At 32.8% G+C, this 23,644-nt stretch overlaps 2 protein-coding genes and 1 long non-coding RNA gene across 3 annotated transcripts; all 3 read right to left on the bottom strand.

Moving 5' to 3' along the window:
* Positions 1–236: 236 nt before the first annotated feature.
* On the bottom strand, positions 237–2,640 carry PME1 (pectin methylesterase 1). The gene is made up of 2 exons (XM_078993573.1): positions 1,472–2,640; positions 237–1,118 (listed from the first exon to the last, which is right to left on the bottom strand). The coding sequence occupies exons 1-2, from the start codon at positions 2,529–2,531 to the stop codon at positions 442–444; spliced, it is 1,737 nt and encodes a 578-aa protein (XP_078849699.1). The 5' UTR covers positions 2,532–2,640; the 3' UTR covers positions 237–441.
* Positions 2,641–10,921: 8,281 nt separating this feature from the next.
* Positions 10,922–12,741, bottom strand: LOC145045580 (uncharacterized). Its single transcript, XR_013681855.1, has 3 exons — positions 12,113–12,741; positions 11,846–12,025; positions 10,922–11,070 (listed from the first exon to the last, which is right to left on the bottom strand). It is a non-coding gene; the product is annotated as an uncharacterized LOC145045580 (long non-coding RNA).
* Positions 12,742–19,120: 6,379 nt separating this feature from the next.
* LOC145045229 (pectinesterase-like) lies at positions 19,121–21,053 on the bottom strand. The gene is made up of 2 exons (XM_078993571.1): positions 20,046–21,053; positions 19,121–19,960 (listed from the first exon to the last, which is right to left on the bottom strand). The coding sequence occupies exons 1-2, from the start codon at positions 20,971–20,973 to the stop codon at positions 19,269–19,271; spliced, it is 1,620 nt and encodes a 539-aa protein (XP_078849697.1). The 5' UTR covers positions 20,974–21,053; the 3' UTR covers positions 19,121–19,268.
* Between the last annotated feature and the right edge of the window lie 2,591 nt (positions 21,054–23,644).

The raw sequence follows: 23,644 nt of genomic DNA, 5'->3' as shown, positions 1-23,644 counted from the left end.
TGTCGTTGTTTGGATTATCCTATTACAAGACCCGCACAAATCATATGGTCAAACTTTTGTGTAAGAAAATTGAACAATCCATGAAATTGAAGATAATTACGTACACACCCTTAATGTCCCCCAATTTCTAACTGTCTGGAATCCATATGTTAGCTATATGATTGTGATCTGGGTTGCAGATTGGGTAAGATAATCAAAAGGAAGGAACTCTTGTTGTTGTGAATTGTACTAATAGATTTTTGGTTAATCTCAGTAAAATCATCTCATATAATTGCAGGTATAACAACAAAAACAATATTACAAACATGGTAACCGTGTTAGAAGATGATGTATTACAAACTATCGTAGTAAAAAAATAAAATAAACCGGGAAACACCCATTAACAAGACGAACGAGTATGTGTAACGTGTCTATGTGATTGATCCTCATTTTTCATGATCATTATGTTGAGTCAAACGCCACATTTGTTTGTGGCAACCACATCGAACCTTCGATGAACGAAGCCACTGTGAATCTGGAGGCGTCACTGCTCGTTAAACTGGGCTTATATCCCGTCCAATTGACCCGTTGGGCAGTGCCAGCGCCGGGACCAGTGTTGAGATACTCGCCGTAGAATATGGATGCAGGTGGGTCAACACCTTGGACCCATGAAATCCAGCCAACCGGGTTCAGAAAGCTTCCAATGGTGGATTGCATAATTACGGTGGTTGAGTAGTCCTTCCATGGCCTTCCAAGGTATGTCGCCGCCGTGAGCTTGTCAAACGCCGATATATCACATTTTTGGATGGAAATTCCCGTGTTTTGATTAGGGTCTTTCTTTCCCTGAGCTGTGATTGTGACGAATTGGTTTGGTAAAGGTTGGCGTGGCATAATCTTGCAGTTCTGGTAGACAACCGCCGCGTTTCCGAAGATGAAGTCGATGGTTCCGGTGACATCACACTCACGATAGAACTGACGATTGGAATGGGAATAAAGAGTGTCTTGAAACGCATCGAATGAGCATCTGTAGAACACTGAGAAATCTGAACCAGACCTCAATGCCACTGCTTGATGCTTCGCTGCTCCAGCTGTGTTCTTGAATCCCATGTCTATTGCCACAAACCCTTTTCCGGCGACAGCTGATAGTCATTGACATAATGTTAGTTTTCAATATTTATCAAATCCAAAAACTTTATGCTTAAAGCCGTCGGATTGAGGACACGAAGGATGATTTAGATGGTTATAAACTATTTAAGTCACGAACTTGCACATGGATTGAGTTGCAGATGTTGTAGGCACATGACATCTAATACAACATCGACAACCCATGTGGGTGGGTAGCTTTCATTATCAAATCTAATAAATTCACAACTTAGAAAACGATATTGTCTTTTCTTGATTTTGATGTCTTTGTTTGAGTGTTTTGATATATACTTGGCTAATTAATTTATGAATTATTGTTCCGTGAGAAGTAAAAAATTAAGAAAATTACCGAAAGTGGCCGTGGAAAAAGTTGGGGTGCCGTCGACGAAGTTCAGGCTGGCGGAAACGATGGACTTATCCTTGCCGTCGCCGTAGATCATGACGTTCCAGAACGATTTATCCAAAACGACATTCTCCATATACACACCTTCCTTGATGTATATTACGAACATCGTCTTGCTCTTCTTTGGTACCTTTCCCATGGCCTCTTTAATGGTTTTAGCATCTCCGGTCCCGTCTAGCGCCACCGTTACATTCGGAGTCGGCCGTCCCGTTTGAAGTAACCTCCGGACAACAGGGCTCACCCATTCCGGAAATTCAGATTCTCTCTCTGCCAGCAGTTTCCTGTGGATCGGAATCTTGAATTTCCCTAATATCCCCGAGATCTTAGAGACAATAGCTAAACTGTTGCTGGCGTACTCGGTGGAGTTCTGCATCTTAGATTTGACATCTACAAGAAATGTCGAATTCATTTCTTCCAGAGCATCCAAACATGTATCTTGGTTAGTGAGAGTTGTGCTCAGCCACGTTTTCAGGTCGTCGATTTTGTTAAGGCTGAGCAATTTATCACCGGATTTCACGTCCATGGAGGAGATAGAATCACTGAGATAATCAAGGGCATCATCTAACACAACCTTACACACCTTCAACGCCTCTTTCGCTGTATCATCGGAGGTTGCGTTCATCAAACTTTCCGGCAAGGAAGACAAACCAGACAGAGAGTTGAAAACGACCTGTAAAGAGAGCTTGAGTAGATCTTCGGGATCGGTGGTGTTGGATTTATCGAGCTCCGAGATGCTAGAGTAACAAGATTCAGGATACAGAGTCTGGCTACAAACGGCCTTGATGGATTGGGCGGAGGAGAGCTGAGAAGAAGAAGCATTTTCATCTTTACCATTGTCGTTGCGGTTGTGAATGACGGTGCCGGCAACAGCTCCGATGATGACAGCAATGAGCAGGACTACAGAGACGATGAGGATGATGAGACGCTTACGGGTTTTCCGGCGAAATGCTTGTTCTTCTACAGGATCGACCTTCCCGTAGCCCTTGAAAGATTGAATGGAATCCATATATTGATCTTTAATGAAAAAGAAATAAAGAAAGAGATCGATAAGATGGGAATGAGTGTATAAAGTTAGGTTATGTGTATATATAAGAGTGATAGAGGGAGATTGAAAAGCTGCTTCTATGGTGCTTCTCTTTTTGTTATACGCGTAGCCAAATGGCAGGGGTTTTTTAATTTTATGTTAATATTATTAATTTTATTATTGATTAATAGTTTATGTTTATAATTAATGAAAACAACATAAAAACCCAACAATTATGAAAAAATAGTTTCATCAGGACCTAGTTGTTTGAAGTAAAATAGTTAATAGGTCTGAAAACGAAGGGAACAAAGGTCCAGCTGTTTGTGTGTATACATGAAAATGAAAGACAATATGTTTTCCATTATTTCTCATTGAAGAAAAAGTCAACCAAACAACAAAACCAATGGGGAATTGCCGTTGATTAAGCCAAATCATGTGTGTGTGCCTCAACTCTCTAGACATGCTCAATTAATCCTTCACTTTCTTTTTTATATTTTATTGTTTTGCTTTATTGGTATTATTATATCCAGGGTATGAATATCATGATCATCAAATGTTCAAGTTGCAGTTTTTTAATACAATAAACTTATATATATATATATATATATATATATATATATATATATACATATATATATATATATATATATATATATATATATAATCATATGAGATTTAAATAAAATACAAAACTTATTAGCAAAAAAAAAAAAAAAAAAAAAATTGGGTCATTAAACGTAACAACTTTAAAGACCTTTGTAGAAAAATCCATAGTCGGTTTCTTTAAAAAAGTAAGTCATCTTTAAAAAAAGTGAGTGATGTAATTGTAACAATTAAGCCTTGAACTTGAACTTTCAAAGTTGGTCAAAAGATTTTCCTAGTAGAAAGAACACTTCATAATTTGGATGTTCCACGTAACATAATTACTACAAGTCCAAAAAAAAAAAAAACTTTGATGGTATTTTAACATAGTATGTCATATCTTCTTGAAATCTTGATTGAACTTCCGTATAACAAACCACCACGAGGATCATTTTTGTTGTCACGTATGGAAATAGCCAATTATCTTTCTAAATTCTTGATGTTTTAAAGGGAATAGGACCTGTTAAGGTAATTAATTTTTCGGGTTTTTCACATATAGGTAACTATTTTTTTTTTGTACATATCTAGGTAACAAACTTTTTGAACTGTTCACATATGATCATTATGACCTGCTGTAGCAGGTTACATCCAACTGCAGCAGGTCATAATGGTTATATGTGAACAGTTTCATCAAGTTCGTTACCTATATGTGTACAAAAAAAAAATAGTTACCTAAATATGAACAAAACCAAAGGTAAGAGTAAATTACATGAATGGTCCCTATGGTATAGGGGAATTTGTGCATTTGGTCCCTAACTTATTCTTTTTAACTCAGATGGTCTCTACCTTTTATTTTTATTGCGCGCTTAGTCCCTATCTTACCTAAAAAGACTATTATGCCCACATATCTGTATCTCCTCACTGTAAATCTGAAACCACATATGAGAAATTTAATTTGGGTCCTACCGGTGAACATCCCATCTCACATCCTCTTCAACCTCTATTTTTTTTCAATCTTTAGTGATATGGAAGTCTTCACCATCCTTTTTTTTGGTCTTTCAACTCTGGCGAACAAACACCATAACCTACGGTCTCTTCACACTATTGGGTTGTGGTGTTGGTTCGCTGAAGTTGAAGGACCGAAAAAGAATAGATGGTGAAGACTTCATTGTCATTAAATATGGAAAAGAAATAAAAGTTTAGGATGATGAAGGATAGGATGGTGAGGAGATACAGATATGTGAGGTCTATTAGTTTTTTTTAAACATATAAAAAAAATACATAAATAAGGAAATTAATTTAAAAAAAATAAATTAATAAGGACACACTAGTCTTTTTAGATAAGACATGGACCAAAAGCAACAAAACAAAACAGTAGGACCATCCGAATTAAAAAATAAGTTAGAGACCAAATGCATAAATTCCCCCAAACCACAGGGACCATTCGTGTAATTTACTCTTACTTTTGGTTTTGTTCATATTTGGGTAACTATTTTTCTTTTGTACACATCTAGGTAACGAACTTGTTGAAAGTGTTCACATGTAATCATTATGACCTACTGTAGCCGGAGGTAACCTGCTACAGCAGATCATAATGGTCATATGTGAATAGTTTCAAAAAGTTTGTTACCTAGATGTGTACAAAAAAAAGATAGTTACTTACATGTAAACAAACTGAAAAGTTAATTACCTTAATTAGTCTTATTCCCTGTTTTAAATTGTGATACCTGTTTTCTACACGTCTAAGCGTTCTTCATTAAAGACTCGATATACATCTAAACTATAATCGAAATCATAATAAATTTTATTCAAAGTCTTACCTTTGTTTTCTTCTCTAAAAAAACCAATGTTTTAAAAACCGGGTTGAACCGGTTGGACTGCGAATCGGGAGAGTGAGCGGTTCAATTATCACTGGTTTTACATTGATTTCTAAACCGGATTGAATCGGTCGGTTTAAAAAAAACGGTTGAACCGGTTAAACCGAATAAAAACACATGAAAAAGAACCATTTACATAATAAACTTTAGTGATTTTTTTCAAATCTATTTAGTTTTTTTAAATAAAAACATATGATAAATGTTATAAATTCTTTTGATGTGTTTGTATTCATAAAAAACTATATTTCGTTTCGGTATTATACTTTATTTTCTTTTTGATATGGATTGATGTAAAACACAAAAACTTATGGTTATGTGTTATTTTAATGTATTTGGATTCATGTATAATTTTTTTTTGTGTATATTTAATGTTTGAACTTGTAAACATCAAATTCATAATTTCTATATGTATGTATGTGTATGAAAATAGAAAAAAAAACATGAAAAATAAAGAAACCGGTTCACCCCACGGTCGAACCGGTTGAATCGGGAACCGATCACCATACCGGTTCAACTAAAAAACCGGTTTTTAAAACATCGGAAATAACTACAAGCTTGGTCAACGTAATGGAATTGAAATCCAACTTGCATTGTGTTTTATGTATGTGAAATAGACCAAGCAATTGACCATGTATACCAAACAATTGGATCATGGTAAGTGCTTGAGAAAAAGAAAATTATACTAACATATACTTTTAATAATAGTGTGGTAAAATCCAAACTAGGTCCCGATTAATTTCAGATTAGTCCCTACGCACTACCTTACTGATTAGAAGACATCTGGCAATTAATCTCTGCCCACACAATGAGCGAAATAATAGCAACTGATGAAATTTTAATACTTTGAAGAAATTTTATCTCAATGGAAACTATTTGAGGAATGAATAATGTTGTATTAATCATATTAACGTATTTTGTTAAGACATTAGTCGTATTTATGAACTTTTTTATGATATTAGTTATATATATATATATATATATATATATATATATATATATATATATATATATATTTAAATTCAACGAATTAACAATTTATGGTCCCCGATTGATCCCCTGATCAATTTCCGTTTAACCGATTAATCTCTTAACCACAATTCACCGACTAACTAACATCGAGTGTTTTTTACTTTTTTTACTAGGATTTTGCCAACTATAGGCATTTTTTTGGTTGGGGGGGGGGGGGGGGGGGGAGGGAGGATTTCAAATTTTAGACACAAAAAAACAATTTCTGTATATAGACACGCATTCTGCGGAGGGCACCTCTACGGGCTCCGCGGAAAAGTATATATGAAAGAGAAATGACATTTTTGGTAAATAAGGAGAGGTATTTTTGTAAATTTGTAAGTCCCCGTGACACTTAACGAGGTCTGTAGATGGGCTCAGTGGAACCGTCGTTATCTGGTCAATGAGGACTTGGAGGTTCGTATTACCCTCATCGATCCTCGTTTTTCTTCGTTTCTGCCAGCCGACCTCCACATCAAGATCGTCGATCTCTACAATAATCCTCCCAACGAAAGTAGATGGATCTGTATGCCGACGAGTTTGATCCAAATGACGATGAGATGCATCCGAATGTCAGTTTCGTTTTTGACGATGGAAATGGCTTTCGGGTATGGTTTAATTTTGTATTTCGTTTTCAGCTTGTTTAGTTGTAAAGTTTAATTTAGAAGGAAAATGCATAATATCTTGGTGGAAATGAATTAGGTGGAAAAAATCAGAAATTTGACAAATTTAGGCATGATCCATTATGCGGAGCGTAGTTCTCATTCCTCAGAGACTGCTTCACGGATTGACCTAGAGCTTAACGAAAAGACCTTTTTATTTACTCTGCCATATTATAGCAATGTATTTTTGAGTTTTTACCTTTTATGCAAATAAAAGATTATTCTGAGATTCTACCGAAGTATAGGATTCAAAATTACTTCATATCTTGATAACAATAGTATAATTGGGTGTTTTTTACGGTAATTTGAAAGTACATTGCTATTTATTTCCTTAATCAATTTTAGTAGGTACTTTTAATATAGCAACTTACATTTCAGTTTTTAAATTTATATGTAATTACTAACCTTTTATAAATATATATGTTTTGTAGCACAGTGATCTCGAACAAAAAACCGATTTAACTTTAAAAGACGTCGTCAGTACCATCATTAAAGACTATTTTCCGCAGCTAACTAAGTCGGAACGAGCATTATTTGAAGCTTCACCATCTGAGAAGATTTTAGGAATGCATGTCTCTAATGGTGACCCCTTACTCGTGCATTTGATGATGTGGCATGAAGTATGGTCTTAGGAAATGTTTGAAGCGAGGAGGTTTCAATTTGAGATATAGGGGGTGCAGTTGAATTTTGGTGAAACGGGGTATATTTTCATAAGTGGGTTAAGATTTGGTCCTTATGTCGATTTACTCCATGAAGAAAAAGGCCACTCAAATTTAAATCTTCGGGCTTGGTTGTTCCCAAACATTACAAATGCACGTTTGTGACTCAGAGATTTAGAAGACTACATTATTTCTCCAAAATATCTGCGACTTGAAGATGAAGATCCGGTAATGCTTATACAACTTGTTTTTATGTTGAAAGGTCTCCACGGACGAGACGTTAAAACATGCATTCCTGTGATAATATATAATCTTGTGGATAATATATAATTAGAATAGGTACTATGTTTATAAATTCTATAAATACAAAAGATAATTATAGTAAAAAAATTGAAATTTGCAGGTTTGCATGGGGTACATATTTATGGACCTATACTTTGGGGTTGATGTGTGGAATGTTTTAGAAAATATAAAAATTTAAACTATTTAAGCAGGTCAATCCTGAGTCGACGAAAATACACATATATATATCGTTCCCGATTTTATGCTCCCATTTAAGGTTAGTTTGTTTTCATCCCATAATAGCATCATACTTTTGTTTTTATATCATAATAGCATCATACTTCTGTTTTATGCCATAATAGCATTGTACGTCCGTTTTTATGCCATAATAGCATCATACTTTTGTTTTCATCCCATAATAGCATCATACTTTCAATTTATACTATAACAACATCATACTATCCTTTTCATCCCATAGATATGGATTTTTGAGACGTTCCCTGAGGCAACACAATATGTTATTCACACGTCGGGAGAATTGCCACAAATGAGGACACGAAGAAGAAAACACCATTAACTTAGGATAAATGTCGTCGAACAATAAGTGTGTCTTTGGTATGTTTTATTATATTATAATTATATATTCTTATACATTCCAATGTTTTTTGGTGTTAAACTAACAATGTAATATGTGCAGCATAACAACCAGTCATGTGTTGTTGTGGCCATGCAGACGGAGATCCTTGAGTCGTTTTATGTTCGCTTTATGAATTGGACTTTGACTCGTGAGGAATATCCCCTACATTACCAAAGTCCAGCATGTTCTATTGCCGAACCTCATCAAAAAATAGTATAAGGATGGAACATCATCCACGAAAACGGCCTCAACTGCTTTTTCCTTGTACGAGCTTAGTCGCATGTCAACTAACACATCAACACAGTCGGTAAAGAAGACGAAGACGAGCACGAGGTCATTAATGAAGCATCTAATAGGCGTTGTGAGTAATTTAACTTCAAAAGTAGACCACGTATTGCAGAAAAATGATAAAACAAATATAAGGTTTACTGATAGATCTGTATTGGATGAGGCCCAATGTAGTTTGTTAGATCTATCTTATATTGTATACCGTGGAACCCTTTCAAGTCAAATATGGTTGGTAAAAATTTGTCTTCCGAGTTTTTCTCATTGGATTTTGGTTACGAGCAAAGCATGTCTCTTTGTGTGATTTTGCGACTTGACTTCTAATTTTTATTAAAAACTGATTTCGTATGGTGTTTGTTTCGTATTTTTGGAATCGGTGTTTGGTGGTATGTTCTGAGTTTATATTTTTTTTCGGGAGTGAATGTATTATAAGTTAACTTTACAAATGAATAAACAAATCTCACTCATCTTGATATCAAAGGTTATTTGGACTAGAGGTATAATTTAAGTTTGTTTGTTAAAAAATACAGAATTGAAAAACAAATATATATTAACTTTAGTAAAAAAGTCATACGAGTGTGGGCGATTATTACTGTTTGGGTGAGATAATTAAGTAGATATGTGGTGATAATATGGGGTCGGGTGGTGTTTAACAATGAAATGGGCAACCAAAACACGCATAAACTTTCTTTCTAGTTGTATGCTTATGTTTTCTTCTGTTATGATATCTTTATCATGCTAACCTTATTTTTACTATGAAATACAATCTCTTGGAATAAATTCAAAAGCGAATCAACCGTTTTAGTTGTTGGTGAAAGAGAACATAGATGGATACATATAAAATAGATATTAGTTTATTTGTTGATTAATACAATTAGAATATGGATGCTTCAAAAAAGCTGTATAGCAAACATGCATAGAGATCTTTATGCCAAATACTTTAGAAAAATCTTTTAAGGACAAAGGGTAATAAAATAGAAGAAACGTGGTTGTATATGTTAAAGGTTTTAAAATCAGGAAAACGCATGATATGACAAAGTAGAAAAAAAAAGTTATCACTTTATACAAATTATGTAGAAGACACGTTAGAGAAGTAGAGATGCGCATTCAGTCTTTAACTTAGATTAATTTTGTTAGTCCAAAACGTTACAAATTTCTACCAAATGAGTTATAACTAATGTTCCGCCATCACGTATTATGGCTCCAAAGTTTGTACTTACCGCCAACTTTGATAAAATATCACCTTAAGTCATATATATATATATATATATATATATATATATATATATATATATATATATATATATATATGTGTGTGTGTGTATAATAGTAGAAATATATATATATATATATAATTATTAATTATATGCAAATTTGTCGCTTTACGTCATGCTTTACAAACGACGTGGCTCGTCACGAGCCACGGTTCAGAAAAATTTGGGGTTTAACATTACCGCCAAATCATGTGTTATTTTATTTAGAACCTTGGTTCTAATTAATTTTAATAGTCAAAGTTTTAACTGCTTTTAGAAAATTAGCCAAAATATCAAAATTTTCCACCAATAATCATACATTTCATAAAATATCATAAAAAATGTTTATATGCAACTCAAAATGCCACAACATCGTTTTTATCATTTTTTGGTACCCATAAAAATATTCACAATGAGCTTTTCAAAAATGTATCTAAGAAACTATATATATATATATATATATATATATATATATATATATATATATATATATATATATATATATATATATATATATATATATATATATATATATATATATATATATATATATATAGAGGGTTAAGATCGGTTGAGAACTCAAAGTTTCCTGAGAACCCGAAAACTAAAAGTGGAACGTTGGATCAAAAGTAATTCATTAAGGAAATGATCATCATCTTACCAATCTCATTTAATGTTTATTTTTTTTTGTGTTATTTAATATATTAATATAAATGTCTAAAAATTAACAAAATAACTCAAAATTTTGGATTTATTTAAAAAAAAATTCGATTTTTTAAAAAAAATGAAGATTTTTTAATTGTTTTCAAAAAAATATGAATTTTTCAAAAAAAATGAAAAAAATATTTTTTAGAAAACTGTATCTTTTTTTTCAAAAAAACTATATTTTTTCTATAAAAAAAATTGTATTATGTATTTTTTTTTCATAAAAACTGCATTTTTTTCAAAAAAACTGAGATTTTTATAAAAAAGTGCAATTTTTTTCAAAACAACATTTTTTTAACAAAAAAATCAATGTTTTAGGTGTATATATGCATATTTTTTTCAAATGCATATATGCATATTTCTTATACTATAATATTCGTAAGTAAATTATATAAAATCTCATTTTTAGTAATCAATCGATAAACATTATACAAGTATTTTATTCGATACAAAATAAAATATAAAAAAACTACAAATATTCACAATATTATCATTTCTTCATATCAAGATTTCCATATTTTCTTCAATTTATCACTTTTCACCTCTTCAATATTTTCAACAAATTCTTCAAAACCTACAAGAAAATTTTAAAAAAAAATTGATTAATACAAGAACACTTAAAAAAATGCACAAGTATATATATCATGTAAGATTCACATGTGAATATATCATGTAAGATTCAAATGTGATTATATAATGTAATTTTCACATGTGATTGTATCTTTTAAGATTCAAATGTGAAATTCACAAGAAAAATAAAAAAAATTAACAAAGACTAATCACACAAAATGCATGTGTGCATATTGACGTAATTCATATGTGATTTACTAGTGATTTACATGTGAATCACATGTAATTCATATGTTATTCACTTGTGATTAAATGTGAATCACATGTAATTGATATGTGATTCACTTGTGATTTACATGTGAATTACATGTGATTAATATGTGAATTACATGTAATTTATATGTGAATCATACATGAATGTGATTTACATGTAAATCACATGTAATTCATATGTGATTCACTTGTGATTTACATGTGAATCACAAGTGAATCATATGTGAATTATATGTAATTCATATGTGAATCACTTGTGATTTACATGTGAATCACACGTAATTCATATGTGAATTACATATGAATCATGTGTGAATTACATGTGATTTACATGTGTATCACATGTAATTCCTAATTACATGTGAATCACATGTAATTTACATGTGAATCGCATGTAATTCACATATGAATTACATGTGATTTACTTATAAATGTCACACCATGATTCAGACAAACACAAAAATTCAAGAAAATTCGAACATGAACCACTATCAATTATGATTGACCTGACATAAGAGTTGTTGGATGACACTTTGAATCATATCCACATGGAGATCCTTGTTCTTCTTCTGGGTCTTGTTCTTCCATTTTTATAGTTGAGTTCTCATGCAAATATCATTATATATTGCACTGCTTCCCGTGAATGCAATCTGTAAAATATGCTTCCTTCCATGCATCTCCAAAGGCTTGTTATGTAACATACATGAAAATAAAAAGAATCCCCTTAATGACTCCATCAGTACACTCAAGAAACACTATATATGTATACTCACCTTTGTGTCATCATAAATTCCATCTCCAATAGCAGCAAAGATATCAACATTCATAAGAACCCCTGACACCACGTTCATCACTTGATCATAATGGCAAGTTAGAATCATCTTCTATTTTTAAACTTTTATCCTCAATCATGTCCAAGGAGTCAGAAAAATTGCTTTCTGCATACTTATAAACCAACAATAGAGACAGAGAAAGAAAAGAAATAAATACAAGAGTGCTCATGATTTTGTTGTTGATTTTTTAGATTAAATCATGTTTTGAGTCACCCAATAAGCCTCAAAACAATCTTTCAAAGTCCTTCTATGAGAATTGGTGGTGGAAGAAATCTAAGTTCCTATTTGTGCAACCTACTTTGTTTTCCACCAAATATTTTGTACCTTGATGAGTGGGTTGTTAGTGGGATTAATATTTTATTGTTTGACATGCCATGTATGTTAAGAGGCTAATTTTTACCGTTATGGGTGTTCTTAGTGATGGCTTAATGTGTTAAGTGGTCAAAAAGCCTTTGAAATCGATCCAAAGCAGGAAAATTCAGCAAAAATTACAAATATGTCCCTGTATTGGAAAAATTATAGAAATATCACTAGGAATCGAATTAATGATCCATAAACTTTCAAAGTTTCCAATTTGAATCTAGTTTATCCATTAATTTTTCCATAACCTATTGTTGCTTCTAACTTAGGTGAAAGTCGCATTTTTCATCAGCTGGTCAGAATTTAATTGCATTGATAGGCAGTTTTGTAAAAATCATATAAAATTGTAGAGAAATCTTTTGGAACTTCAAAAGTACATTATGAAAAGATAAAAGTCTGAACTTCTAGAATATGAAATAAAAACGGAAGTTATACAGGTTTCAAGTATGCTAAAATAGCTTTAAACAGTTGTTATTTTGGGTCCAAAACTAAGAATTTTAATTGTTAGTTGATTTAGGTGTTTTGGCTCATGATTTATAAGTTGTGGATACTGTTTTTTGATGTATAGAAATCAAATGAAGACGTGATATTTTAGTTTATATGTATTATTTAATTAATACATATAAATCAATGGCTAAACCAATAAAGCCAATTTCATGCCAGATGTGTTTAAAAGATCTGAAGTGCAAGGAATCTAAAAAAACAACAACAAAATCAATCTTACATTAAAATATTTCACAAGAAAAGTAGATGAAAATGAAAGACATTAAGACAACATGTATCACCTGATTAATGGTGCACCTCATGTACCTAGGGTTGCAATTCCCTGTATCCCTTACAATAAAATCACTTGTAGTAGGCTTCAATATCTGACAAAAATAAGAATATAAGATTGAATCAATTGAATTCAATCATAAATTAGATTTAGAGAAGTTATGAAAACATTATCCATACATTTTTAAACAAAATGTTTACTTCCATTTTTTTAAATAAGCTAACTAACTTAAAAATTATCACATTTAGATATAGTGCATGATTTGGTTAGTAACTCTACATCTATTAAGACTCTGAACCATCTGTTCATCTGCATTCTGCAGTATTGAATCCTGAGAAATATCCAAATCCTGTAAAACGGAGTTCATTAGTAAAGTAACCAACTAGTTTTCAGTAACAGATGGAGATGAAAGAAAGATAGGAAAGTTTAGTTACTTCACGTATGACCCAAAATGAAAGTTTTGCATAGAGAATATATATAGATACACCATTCAACTTGAATTTCATCATAGGAACATGATCCTCAGGTACAAGATGCAATTCTGTGACATCAGGCATATCTTAGGGTATTCTTTTTAATTAAGATGTTCTCTACCTAATTGTTGTGTTTATATCTATAACAAGTATAAGAAGTATGGTTAAATTATGATGTTTTTATAACTTGGATGGTCATTTAATTCAAAAATCATTTGTAAACATATGAAAACTTGAATACATATAAATCATAAAAATCTGAAGTGTGTTCAACTATGAGAAATCATAAAAATCTCAAATTCTATTATGTCAAAAATCCATAAATTAACCAAATATTTTCCAACAATCAAGAACAAAAATGACATGTAACTTAGTTTACAAACAAACAGACCAAAAAAAGAATAATAATAAAATAAAATAAAAAGATATTTGGCCCGACTAACCGACAACCAAAGCAGATGTAAGATCTCGAACTTTAAGTCTTCCATTTACTCTCTGTTACAAATAAATCACATAATCAGCACATAAACAACATAAGTGGAACCTAATAAATAACATGATGAAGAGTCTGAAATGAGTGTTCCTGATCCTCACTTTCATAATTTTGATTCAGATCGAGTGGAAAATTGATTTCAAGATTACCAGGTGTGGTTTGTATATTAAGATGATGGCATGCCACGATTATATGCATCGATTCAAATGAAAATGAATCAGAATAAAAGAATTCTAGCCACACAATGTTACAGAAAACCTAGTTAAATCTACACATTGTTACATAAACCTTAGTTAAATCAACAAAATCTGAAGAGTATCAATTTAGATGAAAGAAGAGAGATAATTCTATAGATTAATTGATTTCATACTTATTTAAAAACTGAATAATACAAGTAGGTAAGGAGTAATGATACCTTATGATCGAAGTTGAGTAAATTGACGAAGCAACTTTGATTAGATAATTTTGCCACTTCTATTCAAAATCTACTGCAATCGGTAAGGAATGAGAGACATAGATTATGTTTTAGGTCAAATCAACGATTCAAGATTGTGGAGTAGCAGATTCAATGTTGGTAGACTCTAGCGATTGAAGACGATGGTGAGAATGGCACGACGACTGAAGACAACCATTTCTATTCCAGATATACGGTGGTAGATAACCAATCGGAGATATAACATGCATTTTAGGGAAAATCAATGACAATGATACAATTGGTAATTCACAGGAGTGTGGAGGAGCAAATGTGGAGGTGATACACTTCGGCGACTAAAGACAATAATAAGAACACGATGAGATTCGATGATTTCATCTCAAAATCTGGGATGAAGAGGTGAGAATCAACGATTTCATCTCAAAATCTGGGATGAAGATGAACATGGGGGAAAGAGAATGACGATGAGAGAGAGTTGTATTTTCAAAATTAATTTTGATTAATTATTATATATGTTAATTGTTATCCCTAAACTACCCTTGTAATTTATTGTAAAAAGTCAATGTTACCATTGAAATTGTTAATAATTACAAATATGACATGTTTGATCTATGCCGTTAAAAGTTTTGATCTAACGTTCCACTTTTAGTTATCGGGAAACTTTAGGTTCTCAAATGATCATTCCTCTCTCTCTCTCTCTCTCTATATATATATATATATATATATATATATATATATATATATATATATATATATATATATATATATATATATCAAAGTAACTATTATGTTATTGTATGCATAAATGTGGGTCAATCAAAATTTAAAATAAAAATAAATAATTAAATAAATAAATAAGGGTAAATAGGTAATTTGATAATTAGTCTCCACAAATAGTATCCTATAATTATGGTAACCATTGACTTCAGCTACCTAGGTTTTCTCCATCCATCGTCAGCTTTTTAAAACCACTATCAATTGCCGATACACCAGATGATCTCGATCCAGAGAAATGGCTCCCCAAATGTCATTGTCGCATTCTGATGGTGCTCTGAAGATCGTCGACGCTAATAAGGAATCAGGTTTCACCTTCTTCGATTCCTCCATTATTGAAACCAGGTTAAGTCTTGAAGAATTAAGATGAAAATTCTATGAAAAAAACGTTGCTGTTGGATCAACGGTTTCTATCCAGGTCTCGAACTCTCCTCCAATGGCTATGGAGGCCAATCTAGTTCGTGTTCTCGTCGGTGACGCTAATCGGCCGTTTTTCCCTTGCCGTCGGATGTTGCTGCTCCGGATGATTCTCTTCCATGCGAAGGAGTCGACCCTCATCCTCACTCCAATCGTCAGTCTTCTCCTCTGATGGCGGACCAAGTTTTTTTTTAGGAAAGATTCCCCTGAACTCGTCAAACAGGTTTCTTCCTTCTGCTTCTTATCTTGACTGATTTATTGTAAACCAATGAAGTTTAATCTTCAAATGGGGTTTTTTAATTTGATTTGATTTCAATATATAAAATGGATGTTTGGGTTGATTGTTTGACATAAATCAAAGAAATTTTAATGTGTTTAGGTTTATTGTCTAATTCTTTCAAGGTGTAATATTTTTGGTGAATTGAGAATTTGTTCTGATTGTCTAATTTTTACAGAAAATTGAAAGTTGTTTTGATGCACACCAAGCGCTCGCTAAAATGCTTCAACTGAATGATATTTCTTCGTTTATAGTATTCTATCAAAAAAAGAATGTTTTTTATGATAATCATGAACATATTATGTTAGAATACCCCGAATTATTATAATTATTAGTAAATGAATTCCAATTCTATCAGAATGGAATCACGAATTCCAATTATGTTGAAATGGAATATGAATATTTTATCACTAATTTATTCATTGGATTTGTTTCCACAGAAACTGATGCTTGAAGAACGGGCCATGAAATTTGAACGACGCCTCTTATCAACATTATTATTTTAGAATGAATTAGTGTATTTGTTAAATTTTGATGTTTTTTCCCGATTTGAAAGTTTTTTAGTTTTATTCTTTAACAATAAATATAATTTTTAGCAATTGTTACATGTATTCTATAAAAATTTAATATAATTTTTGTTTTAATTATTCAATTGCTTGTTCGGTAATTTGTTATTCTACAAGAATTTTTTTAAGTCATGATCAAGAAATATGTTCAAGAATTTTTTAATTTTTAATTTTATTGTTCTAAAATATTTTTATTTTTGAACATACTCAAACATATTCTGTCAGAATGTCCAAATTAAAAACATTATAATTCGTAAAATCGGATTTTTAAACTTAATAGAATCTATGATCCCTTAAAATATGCAAATTTCCTTATTAAATCTATATTAGTTGATTAAAATACCCTTTTAGTTAAATTAGAGGGTATTTTTTAATTATTTTTAATTCAATAATATGTATAATTACTTTCTTAAAATAAATAAAATGATTGACTCATATTTATACATACAATAAAACAATAATTACTTTGAATATAATAACTTAAACCATAATGTTAATATTGTCATTTTGCAGATTGTTAATTTTGTTTCGGAAAATGAAAGAAATTACCAAACTAGTTTCCCACAATAAAATAGCTTTGTACAAGATATTTTACGAGATAACGACTCTTATGTGACAGTCTCTAGAAAGGTGGTCATTTTGTGATCTAACATTCCTTAATCTTGGTCATTTTGAGTGATTGACCGATTTATTTATACACCTTTGAATAAATACAACGTCTACTTTAACAACTACCTCCAATAAAATATATATAAATTGCTTCAACAACTACAATATAGAAAACATTTTGTAAAGTATCTAAGAAATTTAAACTTTCAAATGAAAAGTACTCTACAGTTTTATATTCTACGAGAATTATAAAATTTCAAAAATGAAAATCTTAAAATTTTGAAAAGTAGCTATGCTGTCTATTCTATTATACTAAACCAAAACAATTAAGGTTTTTGAAGAATTGCTAAAAAAAATAATAAATAAATAAATAAAAACTTTGAATGAGAAGTTTTATCCATCGAAACATGCCTTAAACTTTACCTTTTACATCATTGGGAATATGACTTATCAAGGTAATTAATTTTTCGGTATGTTCACATCTGGGTAACTATTCTTTTTTTGTACATATGTAGGTAACAAACTTTTTGGAAGTGTTCACATATGACCATTATGACCTGCTATAGCAGGTTAAATCCTAGATGTGAACGCTTTCAACAGGTTTGTTACCTAGATGTATAAAAAAAAAATAGTTACCCAAATATGAACAAACGAAAAGTAAAAATTAAATTACATGAGTGGTCCCTGTGGTTTGGGGAAATTTGTGGTTTTGGTCGCTAACTTATTTTTTTTAACTTAAATGGTCCCTACTGTTTATTTTTGTTGCGTGTTTGGTCTCAGTCTTATCTAAAAATACTTTTGTGCTCTTATTAATTTATTTTTTTAATTAATTTTCTTATCTATGTATTTATTTTTTACATATTTAAAAAAATAATAAACCACACATATTTATATCTCCTCGGATGATCCCTACTATTTATTTTTTTAATTAATTTAATTTTTTAAATCGAATGGTCCCTACTATTTAATTTTGTTACGAACTTGGTCTCTATCTTACCAAAAAAGACTATTGTGCCCTTGGTAATTTTTTTTAATTAATTTTCTTGTTTATGTACTTATGCTTTATATGTTTAAGAAAAATTAGTAGAACCCACATATCTGTATCTCATCATCATCCCATCTTTCATCCTTCTCAACTTCTATTTATTTTTCATCTTTAGTGATATCAACGTCTTCATCATCACTTCTTTTTTCGGTCCTTCAACTCCGTCAAATCAGCACCACAACCCACTAAAGATGAAGAGACAGTAGGTTATGGTGTTGGTTCGCCAGAGTTGAAGTACCAAAAAAAAGGACGGTGAAGACGTCGATGTTACTAAAGATGGAAAAGAAATAGAAGATGGGGAGGAGATACAAATATGTGTGGTCTATTAATTTTTTTGAATATGTAAAAAATAAATACATAGATAAGAATACTAATTAAAAAAATAAATTAATAAGGGCACAATAGTATTTTTAGATAAGACGGGGACCAAACGCGCAACAAAAATAAACAGTAAGAACCATTTAAGTTAAAAAAAATAAGTTAGCGATCAAAACCACAAATTCCCCAAACCACAGGGACCGTTCATGTAATTTAATTTTTACTTTTCGTTTTGTTCATATTTAGGTAATTATTTTTTTTGTACACATCTAGGTAACAAATTTGTTGAAAGCGTTCACATTTAAGATTTAACCTGCTATAGCAGGTCATAATGATCATATGTAAACACTTCCAAAAAGTTTGTTACCTACATATGTACAAAAAAAAATAATTATCCAAATATCAACATACCGAAAAATTAATTACCTTGATAATTCATATTCCCTACATCATTTATGGTGAAACTTACAATAGTGGATTCAAGGGAATACAATATTTGTTGTTATTATATTAAACAACTTATTCAATCATTATTCATATACAGAATCAATATTCCTCAAAGCCCAAGAGAAAAAGGGAAGCCGGTGCCTGCTAACCAATTACCACCATTGATAAAGTTTCCGGCAGTAAAACCTCCGGCCTCCGTCGCACTGGTAATCACCCTGTACCCCGGCCATGTCACTCTATTCGACGTATCAGCCCCAGCCCCTGTATTCTGATACTCTCCGTAATACAAAGTATCCAACGCAAAATCCCCATCCCAAGGAAACCATCCTGCTGGGTTAATCACGTCACTAATCGTTGATTGCATCACCACCGTTCTCGAGAAGTTCCTCCATGGTCTACCCAGGTACGACGGAAAGCTTGCTTGAACCGGTATAAGGTCAGACGTAGCTCCTATCCTTGATCTTTGAATCACAATCCCTGTGTTCTGGTTAGGGTCGCTCCGGCCTTGAGCTGTAAACATGTTCCTTTGGTTTGGGTTAGGACGACGGGCGTGGATGTCGCAGTCTTGCAACACGGCGGCGGCATTGCCGAAGATGAAGTCAACCGTGCCGGCGATGTAACAGTTGATGTAAAATTGACGATTTGAGTGGACGTAAAGGGTGTCTTGGTATGCTATCATGCCGCATTGGTAGAATGCAGATAGGTCTGACCCGACACGTAGCGCCACCGCTTGATTCCCGGAAGGCCCTGCTGAGTTTTGAAAGGTTACGCCCCGTGCTAGGAATCCGGCACCCACCGCCGCTGCATATAAACAGTTGAAAAATAGAGAGTTAGCATAGAGAAACTTATGTACAAGACAACACATTGATATCATACAACTACTGACCGACAGTAGCGGAATTGAACGTGGTGACGCCGCCGGCGACACTTCGGCTAGCGGTGATTATGGTGGAAGATCTTCCGGCACCCAAAAACATCAAGTTCAGTTTATTACTCGGGATATCCACGTTTTCCCGGTATACCCCTGCCGCTATCCTGATCACGTACCTGGTTGTGCTTCTGTTAGGAGCAGCCGCAACGGCAGCAGAAACCGTTGTAAAGTCCCCACTTCCATCTGCGGCAACAACTACGTTCGGTGTCACAGTCCCTGACTGCAACAACCTCCTATCTCCGGCGGACAACCACTCCGGCCACTCCTCCTTTAACTTCCTGCCAATTGTATTGACTTGATCATTAGCCATATCTGTGTCGGTCATGTTCTTGATCATGGCCAGTGAGTTGCTACATAACCTCCCGGCGTTGATCTCGCCGTCGATAAGCGATTCACGAAGCTGCCTATCATGTTTGTCGTGGGAGAACCCATCGATACATGTTTCTTGGTTGGTGAGAGTGGTGCTCATGAGTGTCATTAAGTCATCGACATGTCGGCGAAGGCGAATCCCTTTCTTGGTGGGATATGTCTCCAGTAAAACGATGACCTCGTTGAGTTCTTGGAGGGTGTCGGCGACCATTTCCAAACAGTCATGGAGAGCGATTTTCTCACGTTGTGTAAGATTTGTCCTAAGTGTAAGCTTCTTTATGGTGAAGTAGTTCCGTTGGACTATTTCCTTGGTTTTGTTGACAGCCAGTCCGATGACGTCATTTGGCGTGTTGACCTTTTCAGGGACGCCGGAAAGCGTGGAGTAGCAGAGGTCAGGGTGGAGAGTAAGGCTACATGATGATTTGACGATGTTCGAAGAGTTAACTCCGACCACCATGAGTAGAATCGAAGCACATACTAACAAGATCTTTGACTTCCTCGTGGAACCTGTCATATTAGCAAATTAAGGGTGTTTGATTATTAGACTTAGAGTGGGGTGGAGGCTAAAAATGAATGGTGACTGGCATATCTGTAAAGTTCTTCTTTCCTGTAACGGATATTTTCAATTATTTGTTTTAATTTCTATTCATCTAGGCCCCATAATTTTTGGAACTATTGTGATTGATATGTTTTGGAAAGGGATATTTTACTATTTTAGCAATTTATATCATAAAAATATCCCTTTTTTCTTCTGCAATCATTTTTTGAAAGGAATTAATATATGAAATATATTCGATTATGTTGGCAATTTAATATAAAAGGTCGTAGCTTTTTTCCTAAAATCGTCATAAGTTGGAATATTACATCATATCATATTGAGTTAATATGAAAAAATTGGGTTATGTTATTCATAACTTAAAATCAACAAATTAAACGAAAAGCCATCACAAAAAGAATATATCCGATGAAAACACCTACGAACAATAAAGTGATTTTTTATGCAACCAAAATTGACCCAAAAGAAAAGAACAAACACCATATATAGGTAGGAACTAAAGCGAATCTGACACAAGTCCATATACAATCGCCCGAACACCATCACTACAATATATTAACGTACGACTATAACATCAATGATATTTACAAGTATTCTGCATATTCTATATATTCTAATAAAAATCCAAGAACAAGCATGTGGAAGACGTTCTTATTCCGAGTACTCATCACTGGGTAGATGCAATGAGGATCGTTCGAATGAACATGATGAGAATGACGGTTCTCCTTTGAAGAAAATTAATCATGTAAGCAAAGCGGATCCTGCTGAAATGATGCAGAAAGATGTTCCTTTTAAAAATCAAATGGATAAAAAGGAAGCTGACTAGGTGAGGATTTCAATTCGTTGCCAAACTTGTCGAGGTTCGACGGGTTCATTTCTACAACACAGATACTTGAAACACCGCTTTTTTGTTTTAATGATTTAAAACCAATTTAAACACTTTTAATACAAATAAAATATTGTTTCGTGGAATTGCTCCTAAATTCTCAAAACAAGTAAAAGAAGAGTGATGTGTGTAAAACCAACTAGTTTTAATCCTACTAACTTAGACACAAAATAAACACACGAAAGGCAGTGTACCTATCGATTAGTAATATAGTTCAAGCAAGTAGGGTATCGAACACAGAGAACGGTAAACAATTAAAATAAATGCTAATATTATCTAAATAAAACAAATAACAAAAAGGGGGTTTTCTCTAGTTTTACAAGACTAGAAACTTAAACAATTAACTAAAACTTAAACGAAGAAACTAAGAGCTAAGCAAATAAAAATCAACTAAATTCAATAATAAAGAGGACTTCTGTTTAGGTTCGACTCATTTGTTCTCATGGATGATTTCGATGTATCGGATTAATTCTTCATTGGCTACCGACTAAGATGATTAGTTTCACGTTTGCTATTACTAATCCTTAGGAAACAAATTAACTCAAGCAGTGGCCAATTGTCTAAATTAACGAATTTCCTAGTTATTGATTCGGGTTAAATAAGACTTGTAATGGTTAATTAAATTGGCCCTTCAATTAACCTCTTGCTGATGTTCATCAAACAATCTCACACATTAACTTACCTATCTTCTAGTTAATTCTAGTTTCACATTCGTTATTCCTAGACATACAACTATGTGGTCACAATAAATCATATGAAATTAATAACTAAGAGATATTCATACAACTTAATTACTGATTTATTAACAGAAGAATAGTTATTGTTAACACATAAGGTTCTTTAACAAGCTTAATAAAACATAATCACCAATTAAAATTAATCCTACTCAAATAATTAATCCATGTTCACAAAATTGTCTACCCAAACAGAAGTTATGAGTTTTTAGCTCATGATTACAGCAGAAACAAGCACAAAAACGAAATCAATTGGTAAAAACATAGTTCAAACAAGAGATTAGGTAAGAGTAAACTTGATTTTGACTTGATTCTCCTTAAAATTGAATGTAGGGTTGATTCCCTTGCTTCCCACGCTCCAACAGCACCTTTAGTCGACAATTGGCCTCCAAGGGTTCATCCCTCTCCTCGGGTATCGATCTGAAAGTCCCTTTATATAGATTTTCGCAAAACAGGGGCTACTCGGCGAGTCCATTGACCTACTCGGCGAGTCCATCACTTAAAACCCGTGTGCGGCAAGTCAGCGCGTCCAGAATCGCGAAACTTCTGACCAACTCGGCGAGTAATCGGCCCTACTCGCCGAGTACGTTTGGAATCAGCATTTTCTTAAAACACGAAAGTCGTTCGAAATTGTGTCTAGTTTTCAGAACATTTTGAATCTCATCAATCAGAGTTACGGTTCATGAGATATGGCCAAAACACTGACGAGGGGTCAAGCTGTCCAGCAACATCCTTCTTTCTTCAAAATCCAAGATCCATGCGTCCAATCGCTAGTTCCGCTTCATTTTCCTTTCGAGCATGTATTTGTTGCTGAAAATGAAATATTTAATCTAATTAAGCACCTTTTGTTCATTAAATGAGACAAAATCAACATAAAGTATTAAGATAATGCATGAATTTTATAACTAAATATGCCCATATCAAAGAGCATGGTGATAAACTAATGAAATGATTGCACTCCAGTAAATATGTAAATATTAAAGATCTCCACTTAAAAATAGCCACATTA

This window comes from Lactuca saligna, chromosome 5 (assembly GCF_052625555.1).
Source record: "Lactuca saligna cultivar CGN05327 chromosome 5, ASM5262555v1, whole genome shotgun sequence".
NCBI classification, from domain to species: domain Eukaryota; kingdom Viridiplantae; phylum Streptophyta; class Magnoliopsida; order Asterales; family Asteraceae; genus Lactuca; species Lactuca saligna.
This window is presented reverse-complemented; position numbering and strand designations above follow the sequence as displayed.